The 18443-nt window shown below is 42.1% G+C and overlaps 2 protein-coding genes across 8 annotated transcripts in view; both read left to right on the forward strand.

The window, feature by feature from the left end:
- Window positions 1–489: 489 nt before the first annotated feature.
- On the forward strand, window positions 490–12665 carry ect (ectodermal). 3 transcript variants are annotated; one of them, XM_070995966.1, is made up of 8 exons: window positions 490–667; window positions 6023–6258; window positions 6507–6659; window positions 6851–7114; window positions 7571–7669; window positions 10954–11188; window positions 11642–12275; window positions 12345–12665. In XM_070995966.1, exons 2-8 carry the CDS (start codon window positions 6033–6035, stop codon window positions 12492–12494), a joined length of 1761 nt encoding a protein of 586 aa, XP_070852067.1. In that variant the 5' UTR covers window positions 490–667; window positions 6023–6032; the 3' UTR covers window positions 12495–12665. The 3 variants fall into 3 exon arrangements, with proteins under 3 accessions (XP_070852067.1, XP_065720636.2, XP_016935063.3); XM_017079574.4 differs by lacking the exon at window positions 490–667 and adding an exon at window positions 751–904; XM_065864564.2 differs by lacking the exons at window positions 490–667; window positions 7571–7669 and adding an exon at window positions 750–904.
- A 5484-nt stretch (window positions 12666–18149) lies between these two features.
- dpr10 (defective proboscis extension response 10) overlaps window positions 18150–18443 on the forward strand; it is a 43037-nt gene continuing 42743 nt past the window's right edge. For 2 of the 5 annotated variants that reach the window (XM_017079305.4, XM_036815756.3), the window contains exon 1: window positions 18156–18321. The gene's annotated coding sequence lies outside the window, so the exon portion shown is untranslated. Of the gene's footprint in view, window positions 18322–18443 lie in introns of all 5 variants that reach the window. The other 3 variants (XM_036815753.3, XM_036815754.3, XM_070995951.1) reach the window with 3 other exon arrangements.

Consider the following 18443-nt stretch of genomic DNA (forward strand, 5'->3'; position numbering starts at 1 on the left):
TCCAAAATCATGTAATTTAAGTTCTTTAAGATTGGTTGCATCTTTAATCCCCACTTAATCCCACATTGGCCCAATTTATGGTCAGGCTTTCCCATTTGTCTAATTGAAAATTGGAGTTTTATGATTCGTGCATTAATTCAAATGGGTTTCATGGCCCGGCTCTGTTCCATTTAAACTTTTATTTGTTTAGAGCTGCAATAAAACCTCCCCGCCATCAACGAGACTCGCCCGTCGTGGATTCTTAGATCATAGCTCACGAGTGTTTTCTGGAGGTTGTCGGTCCGCTGACAAGCCGCTAACTGTTATAGCTGGCCGTTTAGTGTGCCAAATACTTTCCCAGGCCAGCCCAGCTCGTCAAATTAATTGAAGAATCGGGCGAAGAGAGCCGTAGAGCCAAGAAAGCAGCCAAAATGTAAATTCACGCTTCGGGCCGAGCTTCGGGTTTTTGTGAGCCAGGTTGGCTGGTTGGTAAGTTGGTAAGACGAGCTGGCTGCCAGCGATCAGTTGCAGACGGTCAGTCGAGCGAGACAGTTGTGTGCGCGGCGGTGTTGGAAAACCGAACTCGAATCCGAATCTCTGGAAAGCCAACCAAGCTCAGGCCAGAATCCACAATCGACTCGAATCGAAACGAATCGAATCGCCACAAAAACAAAAAAAAACAAAACAGGTAAAGAGAGGCGGTAAAAAAGAAAGTCACTGGCCAAGAATCGGGCAGAAGAAAGGGGGGCCTCAAGCTTAAGCTCAAGACTGAAAACTAAAAACCATCCCAGAAGCAGTTCGCCAGCGACAGTCTTTCACGGCAACTCGAGGAGATCGCAGCGCTACGAAACGGTCTAAAATAATACCCACTACTATCGGTTGTTATCGGTTCTGTGCCAAGATCAGTGAATAATACTTAGTCAAGGTTAGCCTTTGGATTACAAATACCACAAACACTGTGTGAAGGCGGAAAGGATTATCCGTAATTCATAAATAGTTCGTGTTAATATTCAAATAATTATTTAAAGTCTATTTTGGAATACTGGCTTTAATAATAAAGGATTATCTTAAGTGTATAGATTCTTGCCATTTTTTCTTAGCTTTGAAAATGGATGCAATACCATTATGTAAAGCCCTGAGGATTATGAACTATTTAAAAAAATATTTAAATATTTATCATTCATATAAAACTGTTGAATTCTGTAAACATATAAATCATTTTAAAAATTTTCACAATCTTAATTGTTTGAATACCTAACACTTATCTTGTGACGTTTTAAAGGTGTTAGATCCAAATTATTTTTGGTAATAATATTTCAAATAGCACCTTTTCTCTAATTGATTTACTAAAGATTTCTTATAAACATGTGAAATCTAGAAAACATCTCGCATAGAAAACCATATCAAGAGCATTTAGAGAAGACTACAAATTCCTAATAGTTTCTGCTAATATTTGCAGTGGTATCAAAAACTGTGAAAAAGCTCCAAGGATTATCATCGATTTTGCTGTGTGAAAATATGAGTATCCTTAAAGTCAAGTTTGCAAGTTAGCATTGGACTAAAAAAGTACGTGAAAGTGGAGCGGCATGCCAGCGATTTCGATCTGTTCCATTTAACCTCCGCTCTTGTACTATTTTTTGTGGAAAATGTGGAGCGTTTGCATTTTAGTTTTCTCGGTTTCCTCCCTCCAGGGTTTTCCTCCCTGATTTTCCCCGAACCCAAAGGGGCCATAAAGCCCAGCTCGACGCGATGCGCAGCCTTGGAATGGGCCAAACGTCTTGGGCAAGAACTTTTAATTGATTTTCAACTGCGGAAGGCAACTTGGGCCCGGAGTCGTACTCTTAGCTGGCCGGGTCATAAATTGTATCTGCGGCAATTTAGGGCCAAGTACAATACACTACAAAACGATGGCAATTTCTCTGGTTTTTATGCGCTCCATTTTCACATGCGCTGCCGATGTTGTTTGGGGCTCTGCGGTCAGCAGAGCAGGCCATCCAGGCCAGGCCAAAACCAAACCATTCCAAACCAAACCATACAGAACCGATGCGAGCCAAGTTGAGTAATCATCTCTTGTGGCTCTCAGGTTTCTTCTGCCCAGATGACCCAGATACGAGCGACTTGAAGCAGTTAATTTAAGTGTTTCCTGGCCAGCAGCTACGGCAGCTACAGCATCTCAACCTCCAACCAGTTCCAGTTCCAAGTTATAGTTTACACTGTTTACATTGGCCAGCACTTTGCTGCCAAAACAAAACACACTTGGGACGGGTTGGGCCAACGGGGCGGATGAACCGAGGGATGGGGGATGTACTTGCAGCAAGGACAAGCTATTAACAGAGCAAAGTCTGCTGGCAATTCGAGTGGCTCCAATTCATTTTCCACTTTTCCGCACATTCCCCGGCAGTGCTCTTATTTTTCCGTCTTTTGTTGGTTGCTTTCTGCTCTGTTCTAAGTAGTTAGTTCATGACCAAGTTTATGCAGCCTGTCAGTCAGGAGATCTTGGTGGGGATTCCCCTGTCCGGCCGGGAGTGCCAGCTTGTTCCGCCAGGTGGCGCCGCCGTGACGATAACAAAGTCCTAATTCAAGTGACGTGCGAGTGCATGCGAAAAAGAAACGCTGGGAGGGGCAAACAAAATGCAGAAAACATAAGAGAGAACGATAGCAGCCATTTTTGCGTAGACAGTACACTGAAAAATATATAGGTAGTTTTTTTCACTAAACGATGTTGTCTAAGCCACTTATATTTCTTAAAAAAGGGGCAACAGCAATTTTATCCTCAAAGAAAATTCAATAAAACATTAATTTTCTATTACTGAATATTTAAAATTGAAAGAAATTTATATATATTTGTATTATTTCAAGACATTATCTTTCAAATGGTTGATCTAAGCTAATAATATTTTTTCTATCCCGAATTTTCAATGCACAGTTTTGGTTCTTTCTCTTACAAATATTTTTTTTGCTATTCAGTTGAGCCTACCCTTTTTTTACTAGACTTCTTAAGTAAGTGTTTCTCCCTGAGAAACCTTTTCCTTCTTTTTCTGTGATTTAAAACCCCCCGAAAAAACTCCGAGCAACTGCATCTGCTCCCCCCAAAAAACGCTTACTGTAAATTTGAAAGGGGGCGTGGTCGTTGAGGCGGCACGTGTAAAGCTTATTTTTCTACACCACCTCGTGGGCCATTGTCTTGGAAAATTAACTGCAACGCAGCTGCGAAGACAAGGCTCCGCAAACATATGAGACAAACTCGAACAAAGAAGGATCCCAGAAGCTCTGCGAAATCAGGTGCAGAGGGGGCGTGGCAGTGGGTTAGGGTATGCAAATCCTGTCTGCACGTGGCCTTTTGTGCGGCCTGCATATTTATTGATATGACGCTGATATGACAATGCACGGAGCCAAGGAACCCCAACGTCAAGTGGCAGCTGCTGCGCCTCAGGCCACCGCCTTCAATAGTTACCCCAGTTCTGCCCCCAGATCCCCCGATCCGAAGAGCTCCCCCTAGTGGGGCTTAAGTAATTTTTGCTGGCTATGTGACGTGCAAGTGCACAGCAAACATTGCCAAAATGCACTGGGAAAAAGAGTGGAGACAGCCCATTCTAGCACAAAACAATATTTTAAATATTTTTGAAAAAACAAATTCCAAAAATATGTAATGTAAGCCCATAATTTCAAGTATCATATCATTTTTTCACGATTTTTAATGTCAACTATTTTTTGACTACATTGAAAACAATATTATAAAGTTCTAAAAGAACTATGAAGGTAATATTGTATATATAAACACATTAATTTTTTAAGTATTCGTAGCTCAAAGCTATTTAATTCCTATCTGTGTACCCCAACCCGGTATCTTTTCCATCAGCATCACGCACATGAATATTAATGTAGAATGCACACACGGTTAGCTGCGTTTTCTATGGGGGCATTAAAATATTGTATAGTGGGAGCAGCGTTCCATATGAGTTAGTCCCTACAATAGACAACACCATAACGAAGAAGAAGAATCTGATGAAGAAGAAGAAGAGAGAGAGAAGCAAGTGGTTGCCAAAGCTAAAGAACTGCAAAAACTTATAGCCTCCCTCGCTTTCTGTCCCACGCTTGTCAGAAGTTTTGCATTGCATTGTTGCCCTGCCCTTCAGCCTTCAACCCCAAAACCTTTTCCACTCACCAGAACCTCCCAACCCACCAGTAACCTTATAAGCCCCCCTCGCCTTTCTTGTTCTAGCCCTTTTTGCGGCATGACGCGTGAAATGTTCCGAGTTCGGTGAGAGAAATGGTAGATAAAGGCGCTTTGCTGGAAAAGTGAGGGAACGGTGTGAAAAGTAAATGCAATTTCCCCAAGACTTCAATAGGCAGGAGTTTATAAGTACTTCGAAACAGAAGGCCCTTGGGAAAATGGAGGCGGCTACAGTGAAAAAACTTCATGTTTAGTGAAGGGATTTTAGTTTATCTATTTTTTCACAGATTTTATCAGAAAACTTCTCAACTTTTGGGGTTTCTGAGAAATATTCACAAATACTTATGAACTTTATTGTGTACTAAATCACAGTATCCCATTATATCCTTCATCAAAGTATATTAGATTTGGTAAACAAATCTTGGTCTAGGTCTCATGTTTCCCAAGTAATCAACACCCACTGTTCTGAAGACTTGGTTGCCTGAACCCGGGTGATATGTCATCATATTTTCCAGAGCTTTCCCCTCTCATGCCACAGCCCCTCGTCGGCTCAGAAGGTATTTGCCTAGAGCATCGGTATTTAATAAACACCGCTCAGAAGCTACGATCCGTAAAACTTTTAATTAAGCGACGGCGAACTGCTGATGTTGCTGGTGGCTGTCTTCCACTTGAAGAACTTGAGACACTAGGAACGCCATAAAACAGCGACTTGGCGGCTTATCAAAAGCCGAGCCCTATAAACCCGAAACTAAACCGCACTCAAATCCGTTGAGACGTTGCAAGTTGCAATGTTGCTGCTGTCAGTAGGTCACTGGGTTTTCACTTTGGTTTATGGCCACTTCGTCGTTTGCTTATCAGCGCTGGACTTGATTTCCAGAAAGCGATTTACTCATTTTTCAATTAGCAGTTGCAGTTACAAATTGCTGCAAACAAGTTTTTTGGGAAAATGTTGCGTCGCAGCCAGCGTCTCAGTCGCTTTCACTAAGCCCGCAGCCGCCGCACTTGACACTGCGACAATAACAGCAGCAACATCGCTGCGACAGCAGCAGCAGCAACAACTGCGACAGCGGCAACAACAATTGCTGCGGTTGTGAGCCATTGCCGTTGGCTGTTGGTCGTGCTGATTGTCATGACTAAAAAGCCACCAGCGATGGCAGCAACAGGACATCACACCGAAGTTGCAAATACCCTTTGAAGCCGGACATCCTCTGTGGACTCCGTGTCAAGCGTTTTTGCCCGATTCGAAGCGAGTTCAGGGATAGTGAGACCCGTCCAGCCATCATCTGCCATTGTGGCGCCTGCAGCTGTCCAAAAAGGTGTTGTTGTTGCTCAGGTGGCAGTTGCTGCTGATGCTGTTGCTGCTGCAACTGTTGCTGCTGTGTGTCAAGTGCCAGCAACTGGACATGTGAACGCCGCCGGCGGCAACTTTGAGGCGTAGCTCAAAAACATGTTTACACTCGCACTCTCACACGGCGCCGTTCCTTTGTCTGCTTTCTTCAGTGGCTGGCTTATTGACCGAAAGACCACTCCACCGCCGACCGACGTTTGTCCACTAAATGTGTGATTTCGCAGTCATGAAAAAGAAAGTGATTGCACAGAGAGAAAAATGGAGGTATAAGAGGTCAGAGCACAGTTATATCCAGAGGTTTGGGAGCTCTGTAGGCATAGGGGTAACCTTTATTACTTTATAATCAAGGAAGGAATGCTCGAGTAAAAGTATATTAGTGGAAAACCTTATAACAAAGAGCTAGGAAAATGTGAGAAAAATCAAAAGATCATTGAATTTCCATGATAAATCAAACTAAATCTTATTATACACCGATCTATTGATCTCATTCTTATCGCCCATCCCTCTTTAATCCCTTTCAGATCTGACAACATGAAGTTCGTGATTTTGCTGTGCGTGCTGAGCGCGTTGCTGCTGCAAATTGAGGCGTCGCCCCTTCAGCGACTTTCGAGGAGCGAGCGTGCTGTGTCCCGTCAGCAGGCGGTCAACAATGAGGTGGCCCCAGCGGTCGCTCCCGCCAGCGAAGATGATGATGACGATGACGACGAGGATGATGACGATGAGCCCGATCTAGGAGATCTGATCGATGACGATGAGGGTAGGTCCAGAGATATCAACCACTTGTAGATCATTGAATGCACCCAGGCCGCACCACCAGCACAGCACCACTGTATGAACTGTTCGAACCACCGAACAACTGAACCACTGAACCACTGAGCAATGCAACAAGCACCCAGCCAAAAATGATATTTGTCCTGCTTTTATTAACCTCATATTTTTTGTGACTCTCCTCTGTGGCTCCCTTCTCCTTGGGTAACAAAGTTCTTTTGATTTCGGGACTTTCAGATGATGATGAGGAGGAGGACGATGATGATGACGAGGAGGATGACACGCCTCAGGGTCAGGCTGCTCCAGCGGCCGCAGCCAGCGATGATGACGAAGAAGAGGATGATGATGATGACGATTATCTGGACAGGCTGTTCGACGACATCCTGGGCGGTAAGTGAAGGGGTCCTAAAACTAGTCTTAAAAGCCTCCGCCCCTCCGGGGGCGCCAAAAAATGAGTACATTAAAATTGTGTAATACTTCCGCGGGAATCTAAGTAATATGGCGGGGTGCCATAAATTGAATATTGATATATATATATATATATATCCGTGGCCATCTAACTGATATCTTTCTTTTCCCAGATGATGATGATGAGGATGACGATGACGAGGTGGCGCCCGCTGCCACCGCCCAGCAGAGCGCTGTGGCCGCCGCTCCCGCCCAGACTCTGGATGAGGTCGCTCCCGCTGCCGCTTCCTCTGTGGGTGCCGGAATCTCCGACGGCGTCGATCTGCCCGCCGAGTCCGGAAACGCCGCCGATGCCGTGGCCGCCGGAAATGCCGCCGATGAGTCCGTTTCCGCTGCCGTTGCTCCGGCGCAGGCCGCTGCCGCCAGCAACAACGAAGGTGAACAAAATGTTTTTTACGATGAAGACGCACTTGTAGATGGTGTTAGTGGTGGCACAAGTAGTTTAAGTAGCACCCTTGCAATTGACGAACAACAGAAACAAACAAACATACGGCTGCAGCAGCAGCAGCAAACGCAACTGCAACAGCAACAGCAATCACAGGCCTCATCTCAGCATGCGACATCATCAGTCACAAGCACAGTCAACAAGAACACTCTAACCAACAACAATAACAATCACATCATTAACAATAAGCTGGTAGCCAGTGGGGCGACCTTGGGGCAACCGGCGACACTTGTTGCCGGTGTTGCTCCCGGGAATGTTGCCACTGGCACCGACAACAATAACAACGACATTGACAATGCTGACGATGACGATTATGATGAGGACGACGAGGACGATGATGATGATGATGATATTGATGATGGAGTCGATGAAATTGGTGAAATTACAGGTATCGCCGGTGACGATGACGAGGAGGCCGACGATGATGATGACGATGACGACGATGACATTATCGGCGATGACATCATCGAGGCCCGCCGCGAAGCACGTGAGTCCAAATCGAAGTCGGAAACGGCGACGAAAGAAACCAAGGCCAAGAAATCAACAAGTCCCTCCAAGAAGGCCAAAAAAGAGCTGAAGCATTAACCAAACAATTGCTGAAAGACCAACAACCGCAACAACAACTAAAGACAGGGACCTAAAAACAACCATACAAACCACAACATAGAATGACAAGCCCCAGAAGACAAACACGAAAAAAAAAGTAGAAAAAGGAAAGCGAATTTTCTGAACATTTTCCCATGGGGCAGGACGCGATCCGGACTTTTGCAATTGCATCTTTGCCTGCACTGACTATCCTTCCCCCACCCCTCGCTATCCTATAATTTATTAAAAACTGAGTTAAGTACATATGTTTACGCATCCATTGAAAAATGGGAATGCATTTACCGAGAGTTTGGTGCTAGTCAAACTATCTGCAAAACAACGAAAACAGCACAATTTCCCCAAAACATCCCACTTTATCCCTTAAACGCAAAATTGTTGAGTTATTTACGCACGGACTGTTTCACCTGACAAAATAATTGCAACAGCAACTGTACGCACAACAGCAGCACAAGTTGCAGCTGCAACTGCAACTGCAACAGCAACATGTTTAATGCCCAAGCACAAAAATGGTTGAATTCAAAGAGAACACGAAGACGATGTAGAAGAAGAAGAAGGCGCTGAAGAATTGAAGGCGGAAGAATGAGAAGAAGCAGAGCAAGAGAAGATTTGATAAGAGATATCGCTGAAGGAGAAGAAAAATTGAAAAGAAAGAGATATCGCTGAAAGAAAAGCTTCCCTTGCTCTCTCTTTCCCACACCATCACATCCACATATCTCTTTCTCTCTCTATCTCCCTCACACACACACACGCCCTCTACATTTATAGCTAAATTGATGTAACAACAACAAAACACAGCAATAAGAATTGTTCACTTAGTGTAATTTATTTATTTCTAGTTGTAATATCTTTTTCGTATTTATTTGTGTAATTAAACAAAACAATCGATCCGATTCGGAATTAGTTATCATGATGTAAACACTGCCTATCTCACTCGCTCTGTCTCTCTCGACCTGTCTATTTCTATCTCTCTCACGCACACACTTACACACGCAATTAAGCACTATCGCTATCTCTTGCTTTCACACATTTGGCTTACAATTGAACATTTTAGATGAAACAAAAGATGTACATTTTGTATCTTTGGCTTTTCCTCTATCTTTTTTCGGCTCGCATAATTTTCCAAACGTAAATAACGCAAATTTTGTAAAAATATGGAAACATAACTCAATCAAATTAAAAGAACATCAACAAATTGTAGCTAAAAGTTGAACGCTTGAAAGGCAGCGCAAAATTTCACAAGAAAAATAGAGAATTGTTAAACTTTGCGTTTTAGGACATTTAATTTATAATTTATTATTTATTTATTTATTTATTTATTATTTATTGTAAAAACAAAAAAAACAAAAGCAAGATGATGAAGAACAAACCACAAAACAACATGAAAATTTGCTTAAATAAATTTGCGAAATGAAATTCCTTGTGCAACTTTTAATGGTATTGGAATCTGTGGAATTGGAAATTTTGTATTCCTATTTCTCGTAGCATACTTTCAAGCGTCACCTTAGGTCAGGTACTGGTGTCTCTGTCTATGTCTCTGTCTCTGTCTGTTCTCTCTAGCCCTCTCTGTCGCTCCTCACACACACACTCTCATCATTAGCAGCATCCGTCATTACAGTAATGTTCCGAGCTATCTCGCCAAAACCCCTCATATATAGTATCATCCCATCTGCAGGTGTAATTAGTTAGGATCTGGTCCTTAAACATTGTAATTGTTCATTTCTTACCCCCCAGAACTTTGGTATTACCCCAACCAACGCCCACACAATTATCTATTTTAGAATATGCCGCTTTAAATATAAAATTCCCGCTTCAATTAACAGCCAGAGAAAAGGGCAACTGCTAAAAGTGAACCCTGTTCCGGGTATGGGCGTGGGCGAGTACTTAACGAACCCACTGTGGGTGGGGCGGGTTTAACATGCAAAAAGTACATTAGTACCTCATCACGTTCAGCGGTGGTCGAGTGTGAGATTATATCCGCTTGTGGGTTAGGGATCCCGTCGGAGGGGAGGTGCCCCGGCGATGGGCCACCGCGATAAGGAGGAGACAAGGATTAGGACCTGGGGTCCTGGCTGACGGGAATGTCCTGCAAATCGCTGCACACACTCTCGCCGAGGGTGACAGTTTCGGAAATAAATTTATGGGGTTAGGTGACCACTAAGTGGCTGTAAGTTGGCTCCCAGGCATTTTGTCGGATCTTCGTTAAAGTTTTTCCCTGAAAAATACCTTTAAACTAATTAGTAATCCCCTTAAGCAAATTAGTAATCCCAAAATGAGAAAAATAAACAGGACACTTTCAATTAACATTTTTGGTCAGCCTTGCTTTTTTAAATTTGTCCCACAAAATGTTGTACATTATTATTTTAATCAACAAATTTATTTATCAAAGTTTAGCCAATGATTAGGAACTCCATAGTATATCATTTGAATTTCATTCAAGTAATAGATAAATTAAATTTCTGACATCTTTATAAATTTGTTGTTCTTATTTATTTATGGTATTTATTTTTAATCCGAAAAATTAACGTTGGATATAAAATAAAAATAGTAATCTTAATATCTTATGATGATATTAATGGTTATGATTCCTTTTTTACAAAAGAGCAAGCCTTGATATTAAATTATTATTTTGCACTATTAAAATGCCTCTACAAATCACTTAATTATCAAATGATTAAGCACGCCATTAATAAAAACTAAAGAGTCTATGATTTATGATAGGGAAATTCTGTAAATTGCCTCGTTCAGCCATGGTTATTGGATTTTTATTTCCACGTACACGAATGTGAACTTAACTGCTTGTTGGAGGTGGGGCTCTAATGCTAGTGTTCTTTTTTAACATTATTTGCTAACCCCAGCCACCAATACACGCACTGTATAATCACTGGGGCCTTAGTGTGCTACTGTGTATCTGTGGTCAGCATGCACACACACACACCCTTTTGCACTTGAATGTAATTAGAGGTTGAAAACAAAGCGAATGCCTATGGAAAATCACACCCACACTCACTCTCACGAAAATGAAACCACAATGTCCGCCCACTCCCACAATTTCCCGCCCCGCGTTGAACTTTCAATGTTTTCAGCTGAACCGAACTAATGTGAACATTTTTCCGTCCTCGCCGCCCTTTTCCCGCCCCCTCCCCCACGACCTTTGACCCCCCGCAGGTGACCTGAAGAACAACGTCATCGATATGTCCACGGATGCTTTCCAGGCTCGCCACAACCACTTCATCGACGCCATCTTCTCGAGAATCAATCGCATTGTATCCGATAATTACGATCCCTATGTGGTTAACCTCACGGGTCGCACGGCCGCAACAAATGCCGCCGGTGGGTCAACGGTCAAGGCCGCCAACAAGAAGCAGTCCACCAACAGCAAGGTCGGAGGTCACAAGAAGCTGTAAGTACTGATATGTCATAATAACTTTAAATTTTCAGAACTTAAATATAGGAAAAGATTTAAGATCTCTTAACATTAGATTATTAAAATTATTACTTTTCATTATACCCAAAGAGATCAATTTTAATCAACCACTACTATAAAGCATTTACTCTAAAATAGAAAAAAAAATTCGAATTAAAAGTTTTTAAACTAAACTTTTAAGGATTGTGATTTCACTCCCTAACTACCATTAAATGATCTCACAAATGTAGGAGTCAAAGTGCTCTTAAAAACGTTTCTTCCTTTATAATATTTTCTTATATTGCATATTATGTTGTATATTTGTGTATTACGACCTTACATTTTTAAGGAAACCAAATTTAGACACTCCTTGAAATCTTCTTAAAGCCTTGCATTGACTGCAATCAAGCTGCGTCCTATTTACCAACTCAAATTTGGTCCCCTTTGCAGGAAGAACACGCGTTCTGAACCTCGTTCCGGCAATGCGAATCAGGCGGCTCGGGAGGCTGCGGTGAAGCTGCAGGAGCAATTGACGCAATTACAGTCCGAGCTGGGCATCAAAGCCGTTGAGAAGAGGCCCAGTGAGGCGGTGACCTCTGACCCCGCAGCCCCGGCATCCCCTGCCTCCGATTCCGAGTCACCCAAGGCGGAAACGCGCACCGTTTCGTCCCCAAAAACCGGTCAAAAGAAGTCCTCGAACAAGGCAAACACGAAAAAGGCGGCTGGCCTGAAATCGGGCAACTACAATCAGCCAGCGGGGAGCACCAAGGCTGGGGCCTCCGGGTCAGGAGTTCAGGTGGAGAAGCTCCAGAAGGCCGAGGGCAGGCTCTCGGGACTGGCATCCTTGAAGCGGGTGGGCAATGTGAAGGTGATCAGCGATGCCGAGGGACGCAACTCCACGATCAAGGCCAAGTTCACCCTGGGTCCTTTGGTCCTGCGGGTGGAGAAGTCCTTCAAGAAGGGCAGCGTGAGGAGCGTGAAGAGTGCGACGGCCAGGACGAATGAGATGATGGGACGTATCAAGTTCAGTGTGCTCGATGATCGGGCCACCCTAATGTCCATCAAGGTGCAGCAGCCCAAGCAGGTGAGTGCTGTGTGGGCCTATTCCCCTCTTCTCCTTTGACCAATCAACCTTTGATCCTTTGACGCACAGGTGGAGGTGGAGAGCAAGGACAATCACGACCGCACCCGCGAATTCGTGTGGCGACGCACGCCCAAAATCGCCAAATTGGTCAACGAGAAACTCAAATTGGCAGCCGAGTCCTTGTTCGCCCCTCAGGGCGTCGAGGTTGTCAGGCTCTGAGTGCAAAAAGGATCCAGGGAGTGTCCTCGAGGATAAAAGCCATTTCTCACTGCTCTGCTCAGCTGTAGTCTACGCCTAATTGTAATGCCTAATTTATTTATTTATTTAACTTATTTACCCATCTATTTATCAAGCCCATCTATCGATAATAAATCAACTCTGTCTATGCAATGTTTTTGTTTTGTTTAATCTGAATTGGTAAAACCGAAATTAGAAATCAGTGCTTACTTAGCAATGCGTTTAAATGATGCATTTTTCCCAAGCTTCGATTCAATTAAAGCTCAATTAGCACTTGTCTACGGTTTGGAAATGTTATTTATTTTAGGGGCTTGCTGCATTTTAGTATTTATGGCTAAACAAAGCTGGGAATTTAGTATGTAAATTTGAAAAGGGGCCTAAAACTGTCTAGAAAATTGAAAAAGTCTCTTAAATCAAATTAGAAATGTATCGATAAAAAATCTATTTAGGCTACTTTGTCGAAATGTTCATCAAATTGTGCCAGCTTTTATTTTTCATAAGTCATGAATTTATCAATTTAGTTTGAAATTTGATGCATTTTGAGTTCATTTATTGCCTCATACATTTTATCGGTTAAAATTGCAAGCATTTATTTGCGAAAGCATTTCAAATATGTTAGCAACTTTTATTTGTTATCTTCTTAAAACGTAGTTTGCTGAAATTGCAGACCCTTGCCAAACCATTAAGCCCAGTTTAGATGGCAATTATCCTAGATCACCTGGAGGAAAATCAGGCACTGAAAATGGCTAAAAATATTGTCCAATTCTGGAAAAGCTGCCCCCTGCTACCCTTTTTCTGTAAATAAAGGTGCAGTCATGGTCGTGTGTCCTTCTCCGCCCATTTTCCAATCCCCTTTCACCCCTTTTCAGCCCGATTTTCCCGCTTTTCCACCACCCCACACGTATCTGTGTCAGGTCGCTTGCAGTTTTCATTAATGTTGCAACTGGGCGAGGAGTTCGTCGGGGTCCAGGTGCGAGTGAGAGGGGTGATAGTGGGGGAAAGGGACGGAGACATGGGGAGGGATAGGGAGTCTGGGAACTGGATCCTCCGAACAAAGTAAATATGAGTGCGTTGTATATTGTGTTGCAAGTTGCAACCTTAGGCGGAAGGACATGCAATTTGTTGTTGTTTGCTTTTGTTGTTACGCCAGCTATCGCCCCTCCCCCTCCCACATCCTGTAACCCCTATGACGCCCTCTCGCTCTCACTCTCGCTCATCATGCATGCTGTTTGTTTTGTCTTGTTCTTGTCCTTGTCTGCCGCCGGATGGAAAGGGACGGGACGCATTGCTGCTCTTTGTTGCACCTAAATTGACAACAATATCGTTTCATTTGCTCACTGAAGTGAACTCATCAGTGCCCAAGTCCTGCAGCCTGCTGCCCACGTAAACCCCCACCATCTATTATACAGTTAAACAAATCGGGTAACAATTTTCACCCTCATTAAAAAGAAAACTTTTAATGAAGAATACAAGAGGGTTCGAACACAAACTGAAAGAGGTATCACACCTGAAAATCGGACTCCAATGACTGAAGTTATGGAATATGGAAGTGCTGTTTTGGGTCCCCATTCTGAAAGCCATTGGAATTACGAAAAAATCGAACATGAAAATGGGTTAAAATTTTGACCCTCGTCAAAAAGAAAACTTTTGATGTAGAACATAAGAGAATTTAACCGCAAACTCATAGAGGTATCACACGTCAAAATCGGACTCCAATTATTAAAATTATGGAATCTGGAAGTGCAGTTTAGGGTCCCCATTCTGACATCCATTGGAATTACGGAAAAATCAAACATGAAAATGGGTTAAAATTTGGACCCTCGTCAAAAAGGAAACTTTAAATGTAGAATATTAGGGAATTTTGCCACAAATTCATTGAGGTATCCCACGTCTAAATCGGACTTAAATAACTAAAGTTATGGAATCTGGAAGTGCAGTTTTGGGACCCCATTCTGACATCCATTGGAATTACGAAAAAATCGAACATGCAAATGGGTTAAAATTTGGACCCACGTCGAAAAGAAAACTTTAAACGTAGAATATTAGGGAATTTCGCCACAAATTCATTGAGGTATCCCACGTCTAAATCGGACTTAAATAACTAAAGTTATGGAATCTGGAAGTGCAGTTTTGGGACCCCATTCGGAATGCCATTGGAATGCGGAAAAATCGAACATGAAAATGGGTTAAAATTTGGACCCACGTCGAAAAGGAAACTTTAAATGTAGAATATTAGGGAATTTCGCCACAAATTCATTGAGGTATCCCACGTCTAAATCGGACTTAAATAACTAAAGTTATGGAATCTGGAAGTGCAGTTTTGGGACCCCATTCTGACATCCATTGGAATTACGAAAAAATCGAACATGCAAATGGGTTAAAATTTGGACCCACGTCGGAAAGAAAACTTTAAATGTAGAATATTAGGGAATTTCGCCACAAATTCATTGAGGTATCCCACGTCTAAATCGGACTTAAATAACTAAAGTTATGGAATCTGGAAGTGCAGTTTTGAGACCCCATTCTGACATCCATTGGAATTACGAAAAAATCGACCCAAGTCAAAAAGAAAACTTTTAATGTAGAGTATACGAGAATTCAAACACAAACTCATAGAGGTATCACACATCCAAATTGGGATCCAATAACTTAAGTTTGTAACATTTTTAAAATTAATTTGACAAATTTTTATATTAATTAGATTTTTTCTCAGTGCATCCCGCACATACCCACACTTTGCCACATCATTTTTTGCCAGCTGCTGCCGCTTGATTATATTGGCTCTCAGCGAGGAGGACAATGTGTTTCTACTTGAAGTTTTAGTGGATATCCCCTTTCCTGATTGCTGATGCATGGCTACGATTCCGCAGCTCCCTCGGAAATTCAGCAGGCAACAATTTAAACAAATTCAATTGTCAGGGGAAAAGGGGCCGGCCAAAACTCATTTGCACTTTTGCCTGCTGTTGCCGAAGGCAAAAAGCACAAATAAGTAAAATATGAGCTTGCCAAAAAAAAAATGTATACAATTTTTGCTAACGAAAATTCTTGAGCTTAAAATTTGCATTTGTTATTACTTCGTCGGTTTGCAGATGCAATTGTTGAATATGCAACAATGCCCCAGAACAGAATCTCCAGTTCTCCCCTCCTCAAGCGCTATAACTCGGTTAGCAGATTTAATTCCAAGCCAGATCCTGATTGTATTACAATGTGGGCGGAATCACACCCTTCTATTTAAACGTGGGGAGAGAACAGGAATATTCGTAGAACATTTTCATAAATCATACAATTTTAGTTCAGCAAATGAACTGCACTTGCCCCGGGGCTGTTGAGCTAAGGGAAATGTTTTGTAAGATGCCAAATGAGTAAAGATCTAAGCAGAAACAAAAATAAAATAAAGAACTTTAGCATTTTCTCGAAAAACTAAAGATTTGACTTCACTCAAAGCCATTAATCATTTAAGAAATCTTTCAAAGAGTTTTGCTATGGCAAAAGTTTAAATTAAAAATAAATTTAATATCTGCTCACTTGAAAGTTTGCCTCAATTTTAAAGTTAACTATGATTGCCAATAAATTCCTGAACAGTTTATTTTTCAATAAATTTTAAAGTGCATTTTTTATTCGCCTACTTGAATGTTAAACCAATCTCTGCAACAATATTTTCTGTGCAACTAAATTGGAAACTTTTGGTTTTTTGCCTTTTCGTAAAGTTTCTAATACCGAGCAAGTGCCGAATGCTGCTCATTACACTAAAGCCACGCCCCCAGTTTTGCACCAACGCCCACTTAACCCACCAGTGACCCAGACTTTTAAACACCTCTGACAATATGTGCAGAAAGTTGATAACCGTAGAAATGTTATGGGGTCGAGTCGGTTAGGAGTTGTGGCAAACTTTACCCAGGTGGAATTAGAGTGGGCGGTGGGTGGTCAAGGTCAGCGGGATGTCGGCCCGTAATCGGCTTGTTTAATTAGCTCAGTAAGCCCCACCTGGATGGGCATTATGCGGCTGTCGGAATAAGATGCTCTGATTGAAAGTGTCGCGCGGCTTGCCACAAAAGCGACAACTAATTGCCACATAATCAACAACAGCAGCAGAGGCAGCAGCAACCACAAAAACAAGGGACAACTACAACCCAATCTGAAAGTGGGTTGGGGAGGAGGTGGGGGGGTTTTGGCCCTTTGAGGGAATGGGGCGGGTGTGTCACAAGTGGGTGGGTGGATTTTGAACACTTGCGCTTTTTACCAACTCAATTTACGCTAATTACTGCCTTTCGCTCCAGCGATAACTGCTGTCAGCTGCCTGGCTTCCCCGCCATTTTCCCCCGATTTTCATCATCCCGTTTCCGCTTTTCCTTTAAAGAGCGGGAAGTCCCACGGCCAGATCCCCCGCATTTCCATACGCCATGCGAATTTATATTGTCATTAGCTCTTTTTGTGCCAACTCCAGTGAATTTTATTGAAATCCCTGCCTTCTGGCCACATTATCCAATTCGCCGTAAAAAACTGGAAGAGAATGTAAGAGAAACTTGGAATATCTCAGTTCATGCGCGCTCTTTTTACGGCTCTATAAAATTGCTCTTTGACACTGACCTAAGGCTGTCAGTCTTGCTTAAGATATTGTCTGAGGTAATGTTTCCTCCCATTTATAAAATAAGTTCTTAACTATGAAATTAAAATTTCATATAGGATTAAGCATTTATCAACTCCCCAATAAAGCATAATAGTAATAAGGCAAGAATACAATCCATACTACTAATATTATATTAAGTAAAGTTATTTTGTAAAAATTTATTAAGGGCATATTCACAAACTCACATGTTTTTTATTTATTTCTAAAAATTTTAAAGTTTTAAAGAAATAAATAACTAGTCAACATATTAAGCTAGCAGTAATGTTTAAGACTTATCACTCTTTGACTTAAGAAAAACACTATATGGGGCTTAATTCATGTAGAAAATATTAAAATAAAACTTAATATTTGTTGTATCTTAGTATGAGAAAAGTTGGCAATTTAAATGAACCTCCAAGTCATCAAAGGATTAACCCTGTCCATTTTGAGCAAGAGCTATGTTAGGATTAACGTACTACAAATGGGTTATAACATACCTCTTTAAAAAAACCCTTAAAAAATGATATGCACTTTTGTTATACGTTTATATATTACTCACTCCTACCATCATAAGCATAAACAAAATTATTACCTTTCATTTCCATTTAATTTCCCCAGCGTTTAGAACTCGGATAACTTCATTTTTAAGTTCCCACCATAAGAATCAACTTAACCCCTTAAAAACAGAATCGTAAAACAAGCTTTAATTTGGCTGGAGAACATAATATGGCGTCGTTAAGTTGGCACTAACAAAATAATCGCAAATATCCAAAACTATTTGAAACATTTTATTGTTAGACCTTGAAAGAGCATTTTGCTTAAGAGCTAAGAGAAAACATGGATAAAATACGGCGAATTCAGCGGGAGTGTTTCACTCGGCACACGATTTTCCACCCCCCTTTTCCACGACATTTTCCCGATACGAAGGCAACAAACCCGAATCGCCGCTGATAAAGGTTCGGGCGAGTTCGGAAAATCCCCCCGGAAAAGTGCTCCACTGCTGGCAGAAATCAGTTTCAGTTTCTGTTTCAGTTTCAGCGCGACATCGACGGTGAACGAAAGGCGAAGGCGCGGAAAAGCGCGTGGAAAAACCAAATAAAAAGTTGATGGAAATGTGAGGCCCAAATACGTGAGGCGCGACATTTTCCGGACCAAACTGTGTGTGTGCGTGTGCTGTGTTTTTGTGACTCGGGGCAAATGTGTGTGAGTGCAAACGGATAAGAAAAGCGGGCACAATTGGGTCGTAAATTTTGGAAAACGTGTGAAAACGCAGGAAAAGCCTCATTGCCCCATTGCCGGCAGTCGAAAATTGAATGACCTTTTGT

The sequence above is a fragment of the Drosophila suzukii genome, chromosome 3 (assembly GCF_043229965.1).
Source record: "Drosophila suzukii chromosome 3, CBGP_Dsuzu_IsoJpt1.0, whole genome shotgun sequence".
NCBI classification, from domain to species: Eukaryota; Metazoa; Arthropoda; class Insecta; order Diptera; family Drosophilidae; genus Drosophila; species Drosophila suzukii.